A 17,824-nucleotide genomic window follows, 5' to 3' on the forward strand; every position below is an offset into this window, starting at 1 on the left:
AAGGGTTAAATGTTACTGCACACAGATAAAGTACCTTTGCTGTTTCTCTCATCTCATCTAAGAGTTTTGCTGGGACAAAAAAATAAATAAATCAGTAAATGTTAATTTGAGTGACATAGACCTGAAAGCGTGAAGCAGAAGTTGTGCTTCAGTGTTTCTCTGAAAAAGAAAGAAATTCTAAAAGCACGATGTCAGCTGCTCCATTGGGTGTATATCAGATAGCCCGAAGTCGTAATGGATTATGTGCAAAACTTTTGTAAGATTTTGACCTACCTTCTTGCCTTCTCTTACGGTTAGGTTGGTGATAAGAGAATATGTATACATGATAGAAATCCTGTAATTGAACTGTAGGCCTGAGTTGATTGAAAATGTGATTTAGCAACATAAATGCTTCCATATGAGCTATGTCATTTGGTTTGGGATAAGTTCTACCCATCCAGAAAATAGATTGCTAACAGAATTTCCATACTTACATTCTCCAGTCCAAGACTGGAGAATGAGTCAAGTACTGTCAGATTTTAAATTTTGTTACTGAAAGTAAGTTTTTCTGGGACATTGGAAGCTGAAGTGACTGCATTGCCATTTCTTGCCTGATGGGTTAAAATAGATTCAATATATTCAATATCTATATCTGATATATATCAATCTATATCAATAGATTCAATCAAACTGCAATGCTTTCTGTGTAGGTCTGGTTCCAGGGTGTCTTCCATATAAATCATCTCGGCTAGTCATGAGATAAATCTCAAAATTGCCAAACATGTTGTTCATCATAATTTACAATTCCTAATCCCCAAAACCTTCATTGAAGGTTAAGACTTTGGGTGTTTATTGGTCTGTAAATCTTAGAAACAACTTAGTCTTAATGGATCAAAGTGACAATACCCTGTTCCTTTCATTTTGTGCTTGAATAATGGAGAAAACTTGCAACACTTGGTGGAGTTGCAAGTGAAGATGCTGGTGGATTTTTAGTGGCTTCTGGTTGACATTAGTGACTTATGTGTCCATTGCATTCAGTTTAATAGGCTGTAAACACTAGGAGCTGATGAGCAATTATATGTTTGCATCTTTCCTTTCCTATTTGGAGGCAGTAAGTTCCAGCAGAGGAGCAGGATGAAGTCCTATGGCTAGTAAATATTTTAGTTGTGCCATCAAGAATTATCAGAACGTGCCTGCGGGGCTCTGATAAGCCCTCGTAACAGGATTTTCAGTATAGCTTTCATTTGTCATGTTCTTTTCCTAAAAACATTAACCTTTGTGTCTTCTTTGTTGAGCCCTTAATATTTTAGAGAATGAACGGAGATTATTGATGGCACAGAAGCTTCTACAAGCTCATTTGTCAACATATCATGTATTTAAGAATATCGCAAGTGACAATCGCCTCTTTTAAATAACAGAAATATTTTAAACATGGCAACTAAAATTTTAAACATGGCAACTAAAATGTTTCCAATTCATACAAAAAGCTATTGTTTTCTGAAATCATTTTCCCAAGCAGTTATGGGGAAGCACAGAGAAGAAGGGGGGGGGAACCCCAAAAGCAGTGTATATGTAGTATAGAAGTATTATGGCCATACTGGGTGGCTCTTCATTTGGCACCTCCAACTCTTTCTTCCTTTGCCTTTCAGATATGCACAAACCTGCTTAGCCTCTTTCCCATTGCATCTCAGAATATTCCTATCAGCCTGTGTTTTTTCATTGATGATGGTGTTTCATTAGTGTAGAGTTAATGAGGAAAGCTCACTATGCCAAGTGGAACTAAGTCATGGAACCTTAGAGTTTTACCATATAATCTTTGCCAAAGTCTATTACCTCTCTCCTAAGAAAAGGGGAATATATTTTGTTTTATTTTTTTCCTGGTGTTAAAAAATGGCTTAATTCAAATATACTATCAGTGTGTCCTGGTTTCGGCAGGGGTAGAGTTAATTTCCTTCCTAGTAGCTGGTACAGTGCTGTGTTTTGGATTTAGGAGGAGAACAATGTTGATAACACACTGATGTTTTAGTTGTTGCTAGGTAGTGCTTACACTAGTCAAGGACTTTTCAGCTTCCCATGCTCTACCGACTGAGAAGGCTGCAGGTGCACAAGAAGCTGGGAGGGGGCACAGGACAGCTGACCCAAACTGGCCAAAGGGATATTCCATACCATGTGACGTCATGCTCAGCATATAAAGCTGGGGGAAGAAGAAGGAAGGGGGGGATGTTCGGAGTGATGGCGTTTGTCTTCCCAAGTAACCATTACGCATGATGGAGCCCTGCTTTCCTGGAGATGGCTGAACACCTGCCTGCCGATGGGAAGTAGTGAATGAATTCCTTGTCTTGCTTTGCTTGCCTACGCGGCTTTTGCTTTACCTATTAAACTGTCTTTATCTCAACCCACGAGTTTTCTCACTTTTACCCTTCTGATTCTCTCCCCCATCCCACCGGGGGGAGTGAGCGAGCAGCTGCGTGGTGCTTAGTTGCTGGCTGAGGTTAAACCACAACACAGTGAGTCTATATTTATATAGTTTGGGCATCTACATCAGTCTAGACAGAAGAAAAGAGAGGAGTGGTGAAAAGCAATGCTTTTTTTTCCTCAGCTATTACATCTGTTTCATAGGGTGATTCTCTTCAGGGTGGTGATGATTCTCCATTCTCAGACTCCATTACATTGGAACAAACAACAAGTAATATCGGAGTCTCAAGTGGACGTGTCAGCCTATGGATGCAGTGGATGTTGCCAAAAATTACTATAAAGTTGTTTGCTCCTGATCCTAGAAATAATGGCACAGGTATTCAGCATTTTTCCCCTAATATACTATTTTGTATTTTATTCCATACATTATTTTACAGCACAGTATTAGCTATTCAGAGCATTTATTGACAATATTAAACACTGTAATGCAGAAATAATGGCTTGGATCTATATTTTGAACTAGAGTGACAAGCTGTAGTTAGGTTAGTGCATGTAATCAGAATTCAGTATTGTTCTTTGGCATAAACTTCCCCCTCCATGTGGAAAGATGATTATATTAAATTGGAAATAAGTTTGTTATTTTACTTAATAGAGTGCTGCATTTATTGCCTTAGAAGCAATCATGTTTCATTTTGATATGAGTTAGTAGTATGTTTTGTGTATGTCCATGTATAGACATGTAGTTTTGTGTTGATAATTTGAAATTAAATTTAACATAATCATCATAGTATAATCCTTAAAGTCATAGGAAGTTTAATATGGAGTTCAACATAGAAGTTTTGACTTCTGTGTTGAAAAGAGAAATATGTGTGGTACACAGCTTCTCTTTTTTTTTTTTTTTCTTTGAGATTAAATTTGGATTATCATCCGGACAGTAATTCTTTGAAAGGAACTTGGTTTCTCTAAATGTACTGCAGGACTTGAAATATTTCTTTGTTAGCAAACACTGCTGCTTAGCAATTAACATTGTTATTCATAGAAATGTGAAAAAATAAGGAGACTAATGATTAAAGCTAATTTTCGAAGAGATGTACTTGAACCTTTGATTTTTAAAAAACTAATTACATGAAAGAAAGAAATCTCAAGTATTGTAGAGTAAATATCTTGGCAAATTTTTTTTTACATTTTTTTCAGGAATTATACTATGAACACCTGAACTAAAAAAAACCCTATATAAGTCTTTCTACACATTTGTATAAAAAGGTTTGGATTCTAGGATTTTTTCTGGTTCCTATCTGTGTGACACTTGAATCAAAAAGTGCTTTATGAAAAAACTCTTGAGTAGAAGTAGCATCATCATGTTTACAAAATGTAGTGTCTCAGATACATTTCTTGCTTAAGAACCTGCGAGTTTCAGATTAATAACTAATAATTTTTATTTGCTTTGACTATTGCAGAAGTTTGTGTTGTCAGTGAATTAGAAGATCTCAGTGCCTCAGTGGATATGCAGGATGTCTATACCAAAATCAAATGTAAAATAGAAAGCTTCAATATTGACCATTACAGAAACAGGTAATTCCTGGGAGTTATTCTGCTTTTAATTTCAGGCTGAAAGAAGGCGGCAGGTGTTTGTTGGGGTTTTTTTTTAAGATAATTGTTCAATTTCAGTGAAATTATTTTAACCTTTTAAGTAATAAAAATCAGAATTACATTTTCTCAGAATTATATCTGATTTCAAAGAAATACATAAAAATCATTACAAATCAGGAGAGCGTTTTTTCACACTTACTGCTCTGTTGGTCCATTAGACAAAAATAAGTCATTTTAGCTGAACTTTTGAATGGGAAATTCCTTAATATTGCTTCATGATGTGTTAGCAAGTGCCAATATTTAATGATTTATGGTACCATACTCTTAGATATTAAAAGGAAGTTTCTAAAAAATGGGTCTGTTTCTTTTGCTGTGGCTTAGCAACACTGTAATGCAGGGAACTAAGCTGATTGTGTGACACGGCATAGTGTTATACAGACACGCCTGAGTAAAATTTCAGTAGTTAATGTCAACCAGTATATCATAAATATTATGTACATTTAGGGTAGGTAGTTAGGCCTACTATATGTCTTGCAACTTTAGCAAGTCTTGTTAGTTGAGCAGTTTGCTGCACCAATGTGACTGCATTCATCTGGCACCCAGACGCGTGGTTCTGTTAGAGAGGTTGCGCGTGCCACCTTCTAGCTCGTATTGGCAATGAGCACGCTAGTCTTGATAAAATAAAAGAAAGCCTATGTACTCTTTGATCGACTGGGTTAGTGTTTGCCATTACAGATCAACAGATTCCATTATGGGAGACAGAAATTAAGAGAAAATAGAGTGGTGGTTGTGTTACTCCCTGACAGGAAAAAAAAAAGTTAAAAGCGTCAGAACATTTTTTGGCATTGAAAATGACTAAAATATTTAGGAGCACAAATCATTTTGACTTAGGAGCCGGTGTCTGCAAGGTCTTATTGGACACTTACTGTTCCCTATGTAAAATAGGAAGGAGACTTAGTATCAACTTAGCGAAATTACCAACATTTCTGAGGCTTTTTTCCTGATCAGGAAAAAAAAAAAAAAATTTGAATTCCTGTTCTTTTGCCTAAGTTACAAATGCAGTCATTGCTTGTACATATTGCAATATTTGATAATCAAAATTTGTACTTTATTTTTAAAAATCTTTTAAAATCAAGTCATGATGCTCTAAAATGCTTTGGAATCCCAGTAGCTAGCTGCTCTTAACAAGCTTCTTTGTCCACAGATTCTATGGAAAGCTTGAGAGAAGGTGCTTCACTCCCAGGAGTGTAATGCTCGATTAGAAATGTTTTCAGCTTCAGGGTGTTCTTGTTTGCGAAAGTTATACTGAGGCTTTAAAAAAAAAAAGTTATTCAACTTGACAAAATTGTTACTGTTCTCATTTATAATTCATAATCTCTTCAGAGTACCTTTCTCTGTTTTTAAATCTCTTTGGACTAAAACCAAAAGCAGAGAATAGATAAGGTGAACATTCTGTTTTCCAGGCCAGGGGGAGACTGGCAGTCAGGACATTTTGAAGGAATATTTCTACAATGCAGAGAAAAGCTTTTGGTGAGATTTCTTTAGTAAACTAAGGTGTTTACCTGAATAAATCTTCTTAAGCAACGTATTTTTCTTTATTCTTATATATGTTAAAAAGAATGATTACAAGAACTGTGGGACAAAGCACATTTTAATAATTATGAGCTCATTTTTTCTAAATAATACTATGATTTCGTAACACATGAGTACAGCTTTTCGTTCACAGTTTCTTGGTTCTTGTAATCATTCTCCTCCTCATTCTAATAAAGCTATCTGCTGAAACTCCAGGGGTAAGTCCCTTTTCTGTATGCAGGATTTTACTATACTTTTATTCTCATGTGTCTTGACCTCTTGCTATAGGTTGTCCTTTCACATAAAATTATACAAAGTTTATTTTTTTTTTTACCAGTTTTTTTGCTTGATCTGATTGAATTTCAGCTTTTTAGGAAAAGGTATGGCATAGGCTTTATCTTGCAGTTACATAGAACCATGCAAGTTTAATGTAATTTTTTTTTTTTGCTTATAGCAATTTTTTTTCTTTTTTTTCTTTTTGTCTTGCCTTCTTCCATGCCTCGTTCATTACCTCAAGCCTTGGGGAAGATTCTTGGTCTCTGGGGCAATATGGAGGTGTGTTCCTTTCCTGTACTGACAAGCTGAACAGACGTACCTTGTTGGTTCGACCCATCAGCAAGCAGGACCCTTTCAGTAATTTCTCTGGCTTCTTTCCCTCTGTAAGAATCTTTTTTAAAATTTTTACTACAGAACTTCCATTAATAAATGCTAGTTGGAGTAAAAAAAGAAAATCTCAAATGGCTGTCATTTCTTGTCATCTAAATTTTTTTTGGTACTGAGTATATTTATTGCTTATATTGATTATATTAGTTGTGTTATTTCCCTCTTATACTTCAGTAATAGTTTTCAGTCACTTTTTAGTTGATATAGGAATGAGGGTTGATGATTCACAACCTCATGAATGACAGCAGTCCACCGAAGTCAATGGGATTCATTTATATTAAAAGTGAGCACATACAGTAATGTTTGGAGACCAAATATGTAAAAGGCAGTACTGAACACTGCGTTTTGTTCATTTAAGTCTGATATCTACTTAGGGATTTAAGTACTTTGTATTACTGCGATATACCTTTATGCAACTTTTTAAAAATACTTCTTATAATTATGCAACAATTAACAATTTCATATTTGAGTCTTTCTTTTGAATGCTTGGAACATTACTTGCTGATTCAGAATATCTCAGTGTGAGATATTTAACCCCTTTTTTCCTTGCCCGTTTATCCTTGAAAGACTTTATATGTTATGACATTGGGCTTTTTGTCTTCAAAAATGTATGGCTGTATGTTAGTGGAAGTTCTGTGTGGTCTGATTTATTTTCATCGTGAATATTGATTGGTAATACTTTCTCTTATCCTATTTGTTTCAGTTCTTATAGGAAATTAACTTACTAATTTGTTTTAATTCACTTAATCATAAAAGCTTCCAGTTTTTCAGCATTTAAGCTATATATCCTGTTTATTTAAGAGATGTTGTTATTCCATTAACAAGGTTTAAATTACATTAAAATGGTTTTAATCAAATTTAAGATGCTGAAAGAAGCAACTACTTGCAGAATGTAGTTGCTTTCATTTGTGCTCATGTGATTAAAGCTAATATTTAAACAAACTTATAGAATTCTATCAAAATGTTTATTACACTGTTAAAATAATGGTTTTCCTAGTTATTATTTTTTCATTTTTCACTCACAATGTATGACTGAAAGACTTTCAAAGATAATATGAAAACTGTACTATACATCTTCTGGGAGCTAAGCATCTAATTGTCATCTTTATCTAGGAAATCTGTCCTAAGTTAAGGAATCTGCTATTTCTAAAGTACAGTGCAATGTATTTTTATTTAAGTGATGTGCTTTAGCACGTGATACAGTTATTCTGTTTAAATACTCAGAGGTGATGAGGGCAAAACCAGCTCAATTTTTAGAGTATTTACTTGACTGTGGGTGGTTTATACACCCATGTTTAGATGGAGTGAAGCTATCTCAGCACCCAAGCGTTACTTTAGCACCTGTGGTATTTGCACATACAGAAGGAACAATGCAAGTGAGTAAGATCTACTTCTAAAATGTCTAAAGTGAAAGAGAAATCAAAATATATAACTGTGTGAAAAATTACCAGAAAACATTTGGTAAATTTAGACCCTTGAATATATGGGGGGAGGGGGGAGGTTGGCTGATTGGATTTGAATTTCATACAACATAAATAATCAGAAAAGAAAAAAATGTTCAGCAATTCATAGTTTTAGCTGCCACAATACAGTGAAGTGTGGACACACTGTGGACAAATTGTCCATTCACAAAAATGAAAGAATTTTTTTCTACTATACAGAGACAGTAGAAAGCTATTAGAAAATATAGAACCCTAAACATCCTAACTAACAGAGAATATGGCAATTGATGGATGTTGTATGTGTACGTTTTTGCAACAGGTTTGTTTTTTTTTTTTCTTGAAACAGACAACTGCAAAACTTTTAGATGGCTCACACCAACAACATGGATTTCTTTCTCTCACTTATACCAAAGCTGTGACAAAAAATGTCCGGCACAAACTGATATCAAGAAATGAGCGAAGAACATTCCATAAGCTCTCAGAAGGTCACACTGATGGTTCGCCTCACTTTCTTCATGAGATCCTTCTCTCTGCTCAGGCCTTTGACGTGGTCCTCTGTTTTCCATTGCTTAATGCTATTGCAAGCATTTTTCAAGCCAGGTTGCCGAGGAGTCAAAAGGAGAAAAGAAAATCACCAGGCCAACCTATGAGGACTCATGCTCTAACTTCCCGCAACTTGCCTCTGATTTATATCAACACTGGTGTAATAAGAGTCTTTTTTCCCCAAAATGAGGAAGATCACCATGCTGCAGAAGGTACAGTATTTTATGTTAGAGAGTTTTGGCTGTTCAGTATTGTAGACAAATACTCTAACTTAGTTAAATCGCTGACCATTGCTAAGGCCTTCAGTTTTAAGGATCACAGTTAGGAAACATCTAACATTCATGCTACTTCTCTGCAGATTTGCTGAAAACTTTTTTTAGGTATTTATTTGATCTTTCCTTTCTCAGTACCTATAGAGTTTGCATTTAAAATGTGATTATTAAAAAAAAAAAAAAAGTCAAGAATTGTGGAAAGAGACCTTAACCCAATTCTGCAGTGGTGATTCTTGTGTCAGTACCAGTTCAGTCTTCCATAGATGCCTGTTCCAGCGATGGAGCGTAAGCAGGGAGCCTTAGCTCTTGTGGAAATTGGCACCTAAAAAACCATGCAATAGTGAAGCAGGTAGATATTCTAGTTCAGTTTGGAGAAAGTTATTAAAATGTATTGTGATTGATGCCCAACAGATGATATAGTTTGTCATTTATTTAATAAGTCTTAGTTGAAGCTATTCAGACTCCTTATGTAAGAGACTTTCAGGTGTTTACAGAGGTGTGGGTAGTGTAAGCTGTTCTTTCAAACAACAGTAAGTAGCCATTTGATCTATGGATAATACTTTCTTTCTGTGAGAAATTGTTTTCCCTTCATACATAAAATGTATTTACATCCCTATTACAATCTTTATATATAAATAAAGAGATGCTGACGTTAAAATTACACCTTGTAACAGCTAGCGAGAATGCAATCACTTCCATTACCAACAATTCTTCCAGAGATTTAAAAAAAAAAAAGAAAAAAGAAAAAAGTGTTTTACTGATATCATGGTATGTTTACATAATTCCTATAGGTATGGGGGGGGGGTACCATTATATATGATAGCACACAATATGATCCTAAGAATGTAGTCTTTAGATTTTTCTCATAACCTAATTGAAAGAAGTGCAGACAGTGAGAATTTACATAGATCATTTTTTTTGCCAGCATCCTCTACAGTTTTCCAACTGGGAATGCTGAAAACACAGGAAGATAAAATTAGACTGGCTATGTTGGCAAGAAAGAATTATGATGCTGGTTGGAAGGGAGTTCTAGGGCATGCTGTCAAGGAAATGTTTTTTTGAAAGTATGTTTTTGTGCTCTGTAGCTGTGTACTTCATTAGAAAGAAATTACGGTATTTGCCTTGTTGCTATCCCTTGCTTGAAGGTGCATGCAAAGAACAGAATTGCCATGGTTAAGTATGGATGTAGGAAGAAAAGCTATGTATGCTTTTAAAGAATAATACTAAAGATTAGCTTTAGTAAACTAACCTTAACTAACTCTTAACTAAGAGCTAACCTCTTCCACTGGAAAATTCTGAAGTATCATCACTATGAAAATCAGTACCATTCTCCTTTCATTTCTTCTTTCACCCCAGATTTTCCCAAACTCTCGTCTGTTTCTGAATGTGAAATAAATAGCTTCTCTCTTCTACTGCTTATTTTCTTCAAGAACAACAGATATTAGAAACAATAATAAGGAGTAAGAGTTGAATATGACCCATGTTACTGGTGTGCTAGGTCAGAAAAGTGTTATATATTGTGGAGATATGCCCCCATAAGACCTCATTCATCATTTATTGATTAAGAGAGATTTTTAATCCAATAAGGTTTGCGTGTTTCAAGTTGTGATCACTGCAGTAAAAGTAGAAAAACAATTACCTCAGTTTCTCTTCTAGTCAATCATCTGCTGTTCATCCCTTGTACCTAGTGATAGGTACCAAAACTATCCTCCCCCCAAAAAACACGTAATTGTGACTTTACGTAGAGAGTTAAAAAAAAAAGCATATCTGTTCTTTATTTGTGCAGTCCAAAACCAAACTTGCACAATGAACTGCGGTACACAAACAGTATGAAATAATCAAAATAATGACTTTTCTCCTGAGGGATTTACATACACACATGCATGAATGCACCCACACAAATTTATAACATTTGAGTTTCATGGTTTTTGCAGCAGCACCAGATTAACATTTCTTTTTGTGGTGGACTTGAAGGCAGCAGTCTATCCTAGGCAATAAGCAATGCTGCTTTCCCTTAGAGTTTGATTTGTTAATATATCAGGTGGTGTTTCAAGCTCTGGCCAACAGCTCACACTTACTTAGTGATGAAGTAAAGACAACTAAATATATAAAAGCAATATATACAAATAGAAACAAGAGATACTGCGTAGCAGAACACTATAAATAAAAATTGTAAATTGCAAAAAACTGAGAAGTAGTAAAGACGGGGAAAATCCACATCTGACTGGTTTGAGGACAATAGGAACTTTTTTTAAAATGTACTAGGGGCAAAATACCAGGAATCACTAGAAAGGCCATGATAAATTCATTGATAATGAAAAAGAAAAGGCAGCATACTGAATGAACGTATGTCCTGCATTTGTAGAAGTGATATATTCTTGTCACATGAGCATGACTCTCTACTTTGAAGTCTGTTGTAACATATGGTCTGTAACATCCTCCTTGCTTACTATTAAACAGTTTCAAATCAGTCAGACTAACTTGTACTCAGAGGTCTTAGTCTTCTGAGGCTAATTTTTAACACACCTTGGAAGAGCAGCTGAAGTTACATCTAGTAAAATGAAAAGTGTAATGTTCAAATAAAATTAAGACAGGTAGTTTTATTGCTCTCCCTCAGAGAACGTAAAGGAAAAAGTCTATTACAGGATTCAGTAAATAAAGAATTACGTATTTGTTGCACGATAATAAATACAGTTTTATGGAAAATTAGTCTTGTTAAACACATCTGATTTCCATTCTTCATTATGGTTGCAATTCTTAGTTGATAAAATGTTTGCAAAGATTTGATATACTTTGACTTTTGTAGTGAGTTTGACATTGTGTCTCATGGTATTCTAATTTAAATACATCCCCATACGGTATCTGTGGAAATGTTAAATGAATTAAAAATGGCTAACGAGAAGTCTAAAAAAAAAAAAAAATTGTCAGTTGGGAATAATAAGTGAAATTGGTATTTAATAGTCTGAAAGTAAATATAAAACTGTTGCTGCTAGCATCAATGTATGTTGCAAAGAATTTCCTGAGGAAAATAATGTTAAGGACTCTATGGGCTATGCATCTGGATCACTGTGCTTACATCGCTGCCTGTAGAAAATATACTAAATCTTCTAAAGCTAAAGTTATATATCAAGAAAAAAAAAATTACGCAGTCTATATCTTCAGGACTGGAGAGACTATCCTGGGAAACAGTGGCTGAAAACAGCTTAAGGGTCACAGTGGACTCAGTGAAAAGAAATAAGGGAGGTAGCTGTACTTCTGCATATGGCAGATGATTGAATATCATGTCCAATTTGCTTTCTGTTATAAAAATGGGTATTGATAAAATTGGGGAGGGTGCTGAAAAGCACCACAAATGTTAAGCAAGTGCTGGAGAAGAAGCCTTACAAGGAAGGATGAGCACAATGTGTTTAGCTCAGCAAAAAGACAACTGAGATGAGTGGGTAAAACCAAGTGAAATTGCGAACAACATTATTACACTTGGGTCTGTAAGTTTTTCCTAGATTGTACTTATATTCTGTAGTGTAGACTTTTTTTTCCCAAAAAATTTTTAAATATTTATGACTGTGATCATGTTTACTACATTATTCCCATATTTTGAAAAGCTAATGGGAGAATTCATGGGTTAATGAATGGAGATAGGAATTCATCATCCTAAGTCATGACTCAGATTACCACTCATTAGAAACCAGCTGAAAATATTAATGCCTGTAATTCTTTCTGTTTTATGATTGACTTAATTTCTTGACCTACAGGAAGCTGTACACAAGAGCCACGCCCAGCCTTGGAAAAAATCCTAAAACACTTACATAATAGAGACCGTGATGAGTAGTCCCGTGTTTATTTTGCTTTGATAAGTGTCAGAGGCAAATTAAAGTTCTTAGTCTAAGATATATTTTATTAAGAACCTCTTCTCAGAATAAGGCATTTGCCACCTAATGAAGTTGCAGTTACAATCTGAAGTATATTTAATACCTTCACTCCTTTTTCTTATGTGAGTATCAGGAAAAAAAAAATCCAACATGTTAAGTGTACAGTGGCAGGAATTCTAATACTTAGTACTATGCCTTACTCAATTTTTGATCTAAAAGTTGAAAAATATAGTTTCTGATTTCATCACAAACAGGATTTTGTTGTCAGCTTAACTTTTCTACCTTAGTTCCGGCAACCAAACCATCTGTATATGGTTTTGCTCTGCTTTGGGGACTAAAGGATTTGACTTTGCTTTTAAGTAGATGAGGTTCTTTTAAGTAAATCCCTTGTGTTCTGATTTAGTTGTGAGTGGGAACTTCTGTTACCACTGTGCTGATGTATAGTGTGGTGTTCCCTACAGTTGTTTCAAAATACCGTATTAGCATTTCTGTGATTTCTGATATCTGTTTAAAATATACGTATGTGAATATATATATAGCTGCAAAGCATGGTGTCTTATTCACCAAGACATTGATGGGTCTGGACAAGCCATTCTTTAAGCTTACAGTTTTCTCTGGTTCTTTCCACACCAAGCATTTCACTCTTCAGTAAAATATTTAAACTCTGTTCTGCTACTATCATTTTGTTTTCAGAACTCATATATGAGCGACTTGCAGAATTTCCTTGGGTGTGGGAGCAAGTGTGATGTTGTTCTGTCCTTTTTATGTATCACACTGGTGTTGTAATGAACCATTTCACTTCAGATGATGAACTCTCTGAGCTTGCATCACATGTTCTCAGGAGCTTCCTAGTTACTATGGAGTCTTCTGAGCAGAACCTTATCCAAATGCTTCGTGTATGTCTGTGTTTGCTGAGGAGATGCAGTAGACTCAGTCTTTTCCTGTAAGGAAACTTCACAGACTGTTTACTACAAGAAATGTGGTGCTATTTTTTTCTGGGCAGAACTTTGGTTTTCGATCTAGTATCACTGCTGCTTTTAAAACTAAGAATTTGTACATGTGGCTGAAATTTGAATATGATGGAGATGAAGTGGAAAGCAGAGATTTTTCTTCTTGGAGTAATTTTGTTATTGATGTGGAATTTACTGTCCAGTACTACATCGTGTTCTTTGTATATGTGTCAGATTTCAGATTCTCTTGTTTCAGTCCTTGTGTTTGAACTTCTCGTGCGTGTTGCAACCCATACCAAATGCTACTAGGATGGTTTCATTGTAATGTCCTGCAGTGTTTTACATCTAAAGGACCTAGGCCCATATTAAAAAGGGTGCATGATTCAGTGCGCTTTACATGTTGATATTTCAGCAGATAATTATTGGAGAAATAGATCACAAAGAAGTCTGTGGGATCAAAATCATTTTGGACAAAAAAAAATTGAAACAAAAAAGCATCAGAGAAAATGAGAAGTCACAGACCAGGATTTAGTTGTGTGATAAAACTCTGTGGGGAAATTAAATGACAATAGTTGTGTCTTTTATGTTGCATTAGTTGTTGCTCCTGAGCAGAAATTCTTATTTAGATTTTTTTAAGAAATATTTTTCAGTGTTTCTGATATGTGCATTTGACTTTTAATCAAACACATATTTTCTCTTCTCCTAACTACAGCTAATCCAGCAATTAAAGAAGACACTTTGGTTCTCAAGATTGGATCTGTCTGTATGGCTCCTCAGGCTGACAACCCCCTTAGTAGAGCTGTGCTTAGAAAAGACATTTATCAGTAAGTGTTGGGGGAGGGGTTTGGGTTTTCATATATGGTCTCAGAAAAATTCATTTTGGAAGAAGTTAATTGATCAATAAAATGGGTGCGTGCAGCCTGTAAAAATACTTCTCACATACAATCTTTTGATATTCAAAACCAGGTTTTTCTGATTTTCTTCACTTGTGGGCTTTCAAATCCATTTAGACAAATCAAGTTCTTCTGTGAAGTGCTGATGAATAACAGAATTTAAATGTCAAGTCATTACGACGCTTAAGCTCACAGATGAGAACATTTTAAGAGGCTTTCTTTTATTCAGCTGCTACTAAGTTCACCTAAGAGAATAGGAAATTTTTTGTGACTACCAATGTGCTCAGTAGCTATATAGTGTGAAGGAGATAGACCTTAATAATATAAATGGTAAACATAAATTCAAACTGTAGGATTCTTGATGTCATGTAGATCAAAGCTGAAAGGAACACAAACTTCTAAGGAGCTCTTTCCCAGTAAACACATTTGCTGTGAAAATGTCATGCTCTGGATTGTGTCACTAAGTAAGTGCAAACCACACTAATCATATATAGGCAGCAAAACTGGTGAACATATGTAATCAACATGATAAAAGTAATATATGATCCTTAGTAGAGTTGGCACTGTTGCCAGACATGAAAGTATGGTTGCAAATAATACCAAGTGAGAAAAGTCACAGAAATACAGATGAACAAGTGTCTTATACTTCCCGTTGGTCTGTTTTTCAGATGTGGCAATATTTTTAACTACTTCATAATGCTCTTCAATAGAAATTACAAACATCAAAATCTTTTCCCAGCAGTAAAACATTTACTGCCTAGAAAATGACAGCAAGTTTTACTTTTTGTCAAGACTAGGATTTTTAGGAGACCATGAAATATCTCCAATTTCTCTTCTGATCACTTAGAAGTTGTAAGAGAGTCTTTTTCTTCGTATTTCCATGTGGAAATATTTAAATCAGTGGTTTTGCTTGTATGTTTAGCTATAGTAGTTTATCCTTTTTTTTTTTTTCTTTTTCATTTTTTTTAATGAGCATTGTATCTATTGTCTTATGGCACTTTCATGGAAGAAATCTTGTAGCCTGGCACCAGCAACAGCTTTGGGTGGCAGGGCCTGATCCAACTCTCAATGTGCCCACTGATAAGAGATCTTCCTGACATTTGTATAGGCTCTTCCTGCTTCTGCCCTTTCTGTCCGAGGAGACTCCCATCTGATACCTGCTTTGAGAGTTACCGAACCAAATGTAGGTTCCACTCTTCTTCTCACAGCAACCAAAAATTTATTGGAAAATTCCCCTATTGTAAAGTGGAATCTGCAAGTTCCAGCTTCCATAAGGTCGTTTCTGTCACCTAGGGGAACTGCGCAATGTTCCTTGTATGCATGTAACAAATCAGTGAGTAAGCAACAGGAGGGATGCGATTTACACCTAAAATCAATGAAGCTATGCCAGTTTACATTTTTGAGTCTGATGTCTTTGCATCTGTGGCTTTACCTGAAATGCAGAAATTCCATGCTTTTCAAACCAGAAGTCACTCAATTGCTTAATGGTTCTGATGCCCATTTGCATTATGGGTCTCTGGGTCTTATATACATAAATGTTCCAGACTAGATTTGTGTAGTGTATATCTGGTTTTCATAGTTTTATACATTTACGATATGCTCCAGTCCTCCTTTAGAAATCAAGACACCAAATGGGTAAGGTAGAAATAAGCACTGGGCCACAGACATCTCTCATCTGACTGCTACTGGCTTCTTTGTGACCAGTCTCACAACATCATGCTTCCTCTGTCTTTTTCTGGGAAATGTCTGCCATTTTCAGTAATTTCTTCTAACTGTTTCAGTGACCATTCTTCTAATTTCTCAGCAGCTGTCAAATGACTCAGTCTTATCTTTGTTCCTTTAATCATCCAATTATACTAGCTTTAGTGTTTTTAAAATACGTCGGGGCAGAGTGTCAAGTTACTTTGCAGAGTTTTATGAGACAATACTGAAGTTTTAGTGGGTGGTCTTTTGGTTTTGGGAAGAGGGTTACTATTTTGATCTGTTTAAGCAAGCTTCAACACTTTTGAGCAATATAAATTAATATTTTTTAATTCAAAATATTAAGATTCCAGTGGAGTCAACGTAAATGCATTTTCTAATTACGTATTCTTTGATCCAGAACATAATGTAGTTACAGAAGCAAGATAGCTGTTCATTTTCTTATGTGGCAGTCACTGCTGTTAGACCAGTGGAGTTGTGAGTGGAGTTGATTTCACCATTTGTCAGTTTTTCTTTGGAAAATAAGATAATACAAAGGTGTTTGCATTGTTAGGGCAGGGGACACAGTCTGTATTCAAGGAAAAAAGACAAAACAGTGGGATATTTTTAACACATAGGCCTGATGTTAGTATCTGTTTCTCGAAATATGAGATTTCTTAACTTACACAGTATTTGCCCTTTTTTACCTGCCCACGTGGTACTAGATAGCAAAAATGTGTAACTGGAGCTAATACAGAATGCTTAAAAAACAAGTAGTAAAATGGGCAAACCCACACAATGTGTAACTCATGTATTTTGGTCAAAGATTTCTTAGTAAGTATCAACAGAGGTACAAGTAGTACCATATCCAGCTTAAGAGACTCTAAAAAAAAATCATAGCAGCCTGTTGATTACTGAAGAATTAGCTGCTACAGCATTCTAATAATCCCAACATGTCATCTTCTGTCTTTTTCCAACCTCTCTTCTCTAATTTGCTGTTGCTGCTGCTTTTAATAGAATAAAAGAAAATAAATCATTGTCTGAACCACTGTCTTTACAGTGTTTCTGGAGTGGGGATACAAACTTAATTTGTGGTGTCACTTTGGTTTAAACAATCTTCTGTTTAGGTCTGAACTACAACCACATGCAATTAATGTCACTTCTGTAGTGTTTCATGAGAAAGAAGAAATTTTGCTTCTCATTTAGAAAAGGCTGAGAAACTTTTTCATGGCTAAAGGCTGAATAGAATTTCCAAATATCTTTTGAATTTGTCCCATAAATTCATACATGAAAAACTGAATGTGCTCATATATCATTAACAGAATGCCAATGTGTGAAAGGTAAATCTGGTATGGCTGCAAGTCATACTAAATAAACTGGGCCACTTCTGGCCTGTAAGCTGAAGTGACTCCATCTGTGTCTTAGGAAAAATAGCTTACTTGGTTAACTTGGAGAGAGAACTAAATTGAAAATGGAATGTTGGAAAAATAATGTGCCCCAAAAGTTTGGGCACAAATATTTTTTCAGGTGATTATTGGAAGTTGGAAATGTAATGAGATAGTAACTTCAGTTTTCTTATACCATATAAAAATTAGTCTAAAAATAACTATTTCCTCCAGTAGCAAGCGGACTAATTTAGTTTAGACTACTAATACACGTAGTAATCAAAGATGCATGTAGCATAACAGTAAATACAGAGCTCCTGAAAGAAGTACAGTGACACATTTTTAGCTGGTCACAGTCAGAGAAGTATTGAGATAGTAACTTCAGTTTTCTTATACCATATAAAAATTAGTCTAAAAATAACTATTTCCTCCAGTAGCAAGCGGACTAATTTAGTTTAGACTACTAATACACGTAGTAATCAAAGATGCATGTAGCATAACAGTAAATACAGAGCTCCTGAAAGAAGTACAGTGACACATTTTTAGCTGGTCACAGTCAGAGAAAATTGCT

The 17,824-nt window shown here is 35.2% G+C and overlaps 1 protein-coding gene across 1 annotated transcript in view; it reads left to right on the forward strand.

Annotated features, from left to right (window-relative positions):
• Positions 1-17,824, forward strand: part of VPS13B (vacuolar protein sorting 13 homolog B) — a 512,636-nt gene that overhangs the window by 296,660 nt on the left and 198,152 nt on the right. Inside the window, 5 exon segments of the mRNA XM_009275488.2 lie at positions 2,599-2,770; positions 3,852-3,966; positions 6,074-6,215; positions 8,008-8,416; positions 14,008-14,119. Of these exon segments, the coding sequence (XP_009273763.1) occupies positions 2,599-2,770; positions 3,852-3,966; positions 6,074-6,215; positions 8,008-8,416; positions 14,008-14,119 (950 nt within the window).

Source organism: Aptenodytes forsteri, unplaced genomic scaffold (assembly GCF_000699145.1).
Source record: "Aptenodytes forsteri isolate BGI_AS27 unplaced genomic scaffold, ASM69914v1 Scaffold208, whole genome shotgun sequence".
NCBI lineage: Eukaryota > Metazoa > Chordata > Aves > Sphenisciformes > Spheniscidae > Aptenodytes > Aptenodytes forsteri.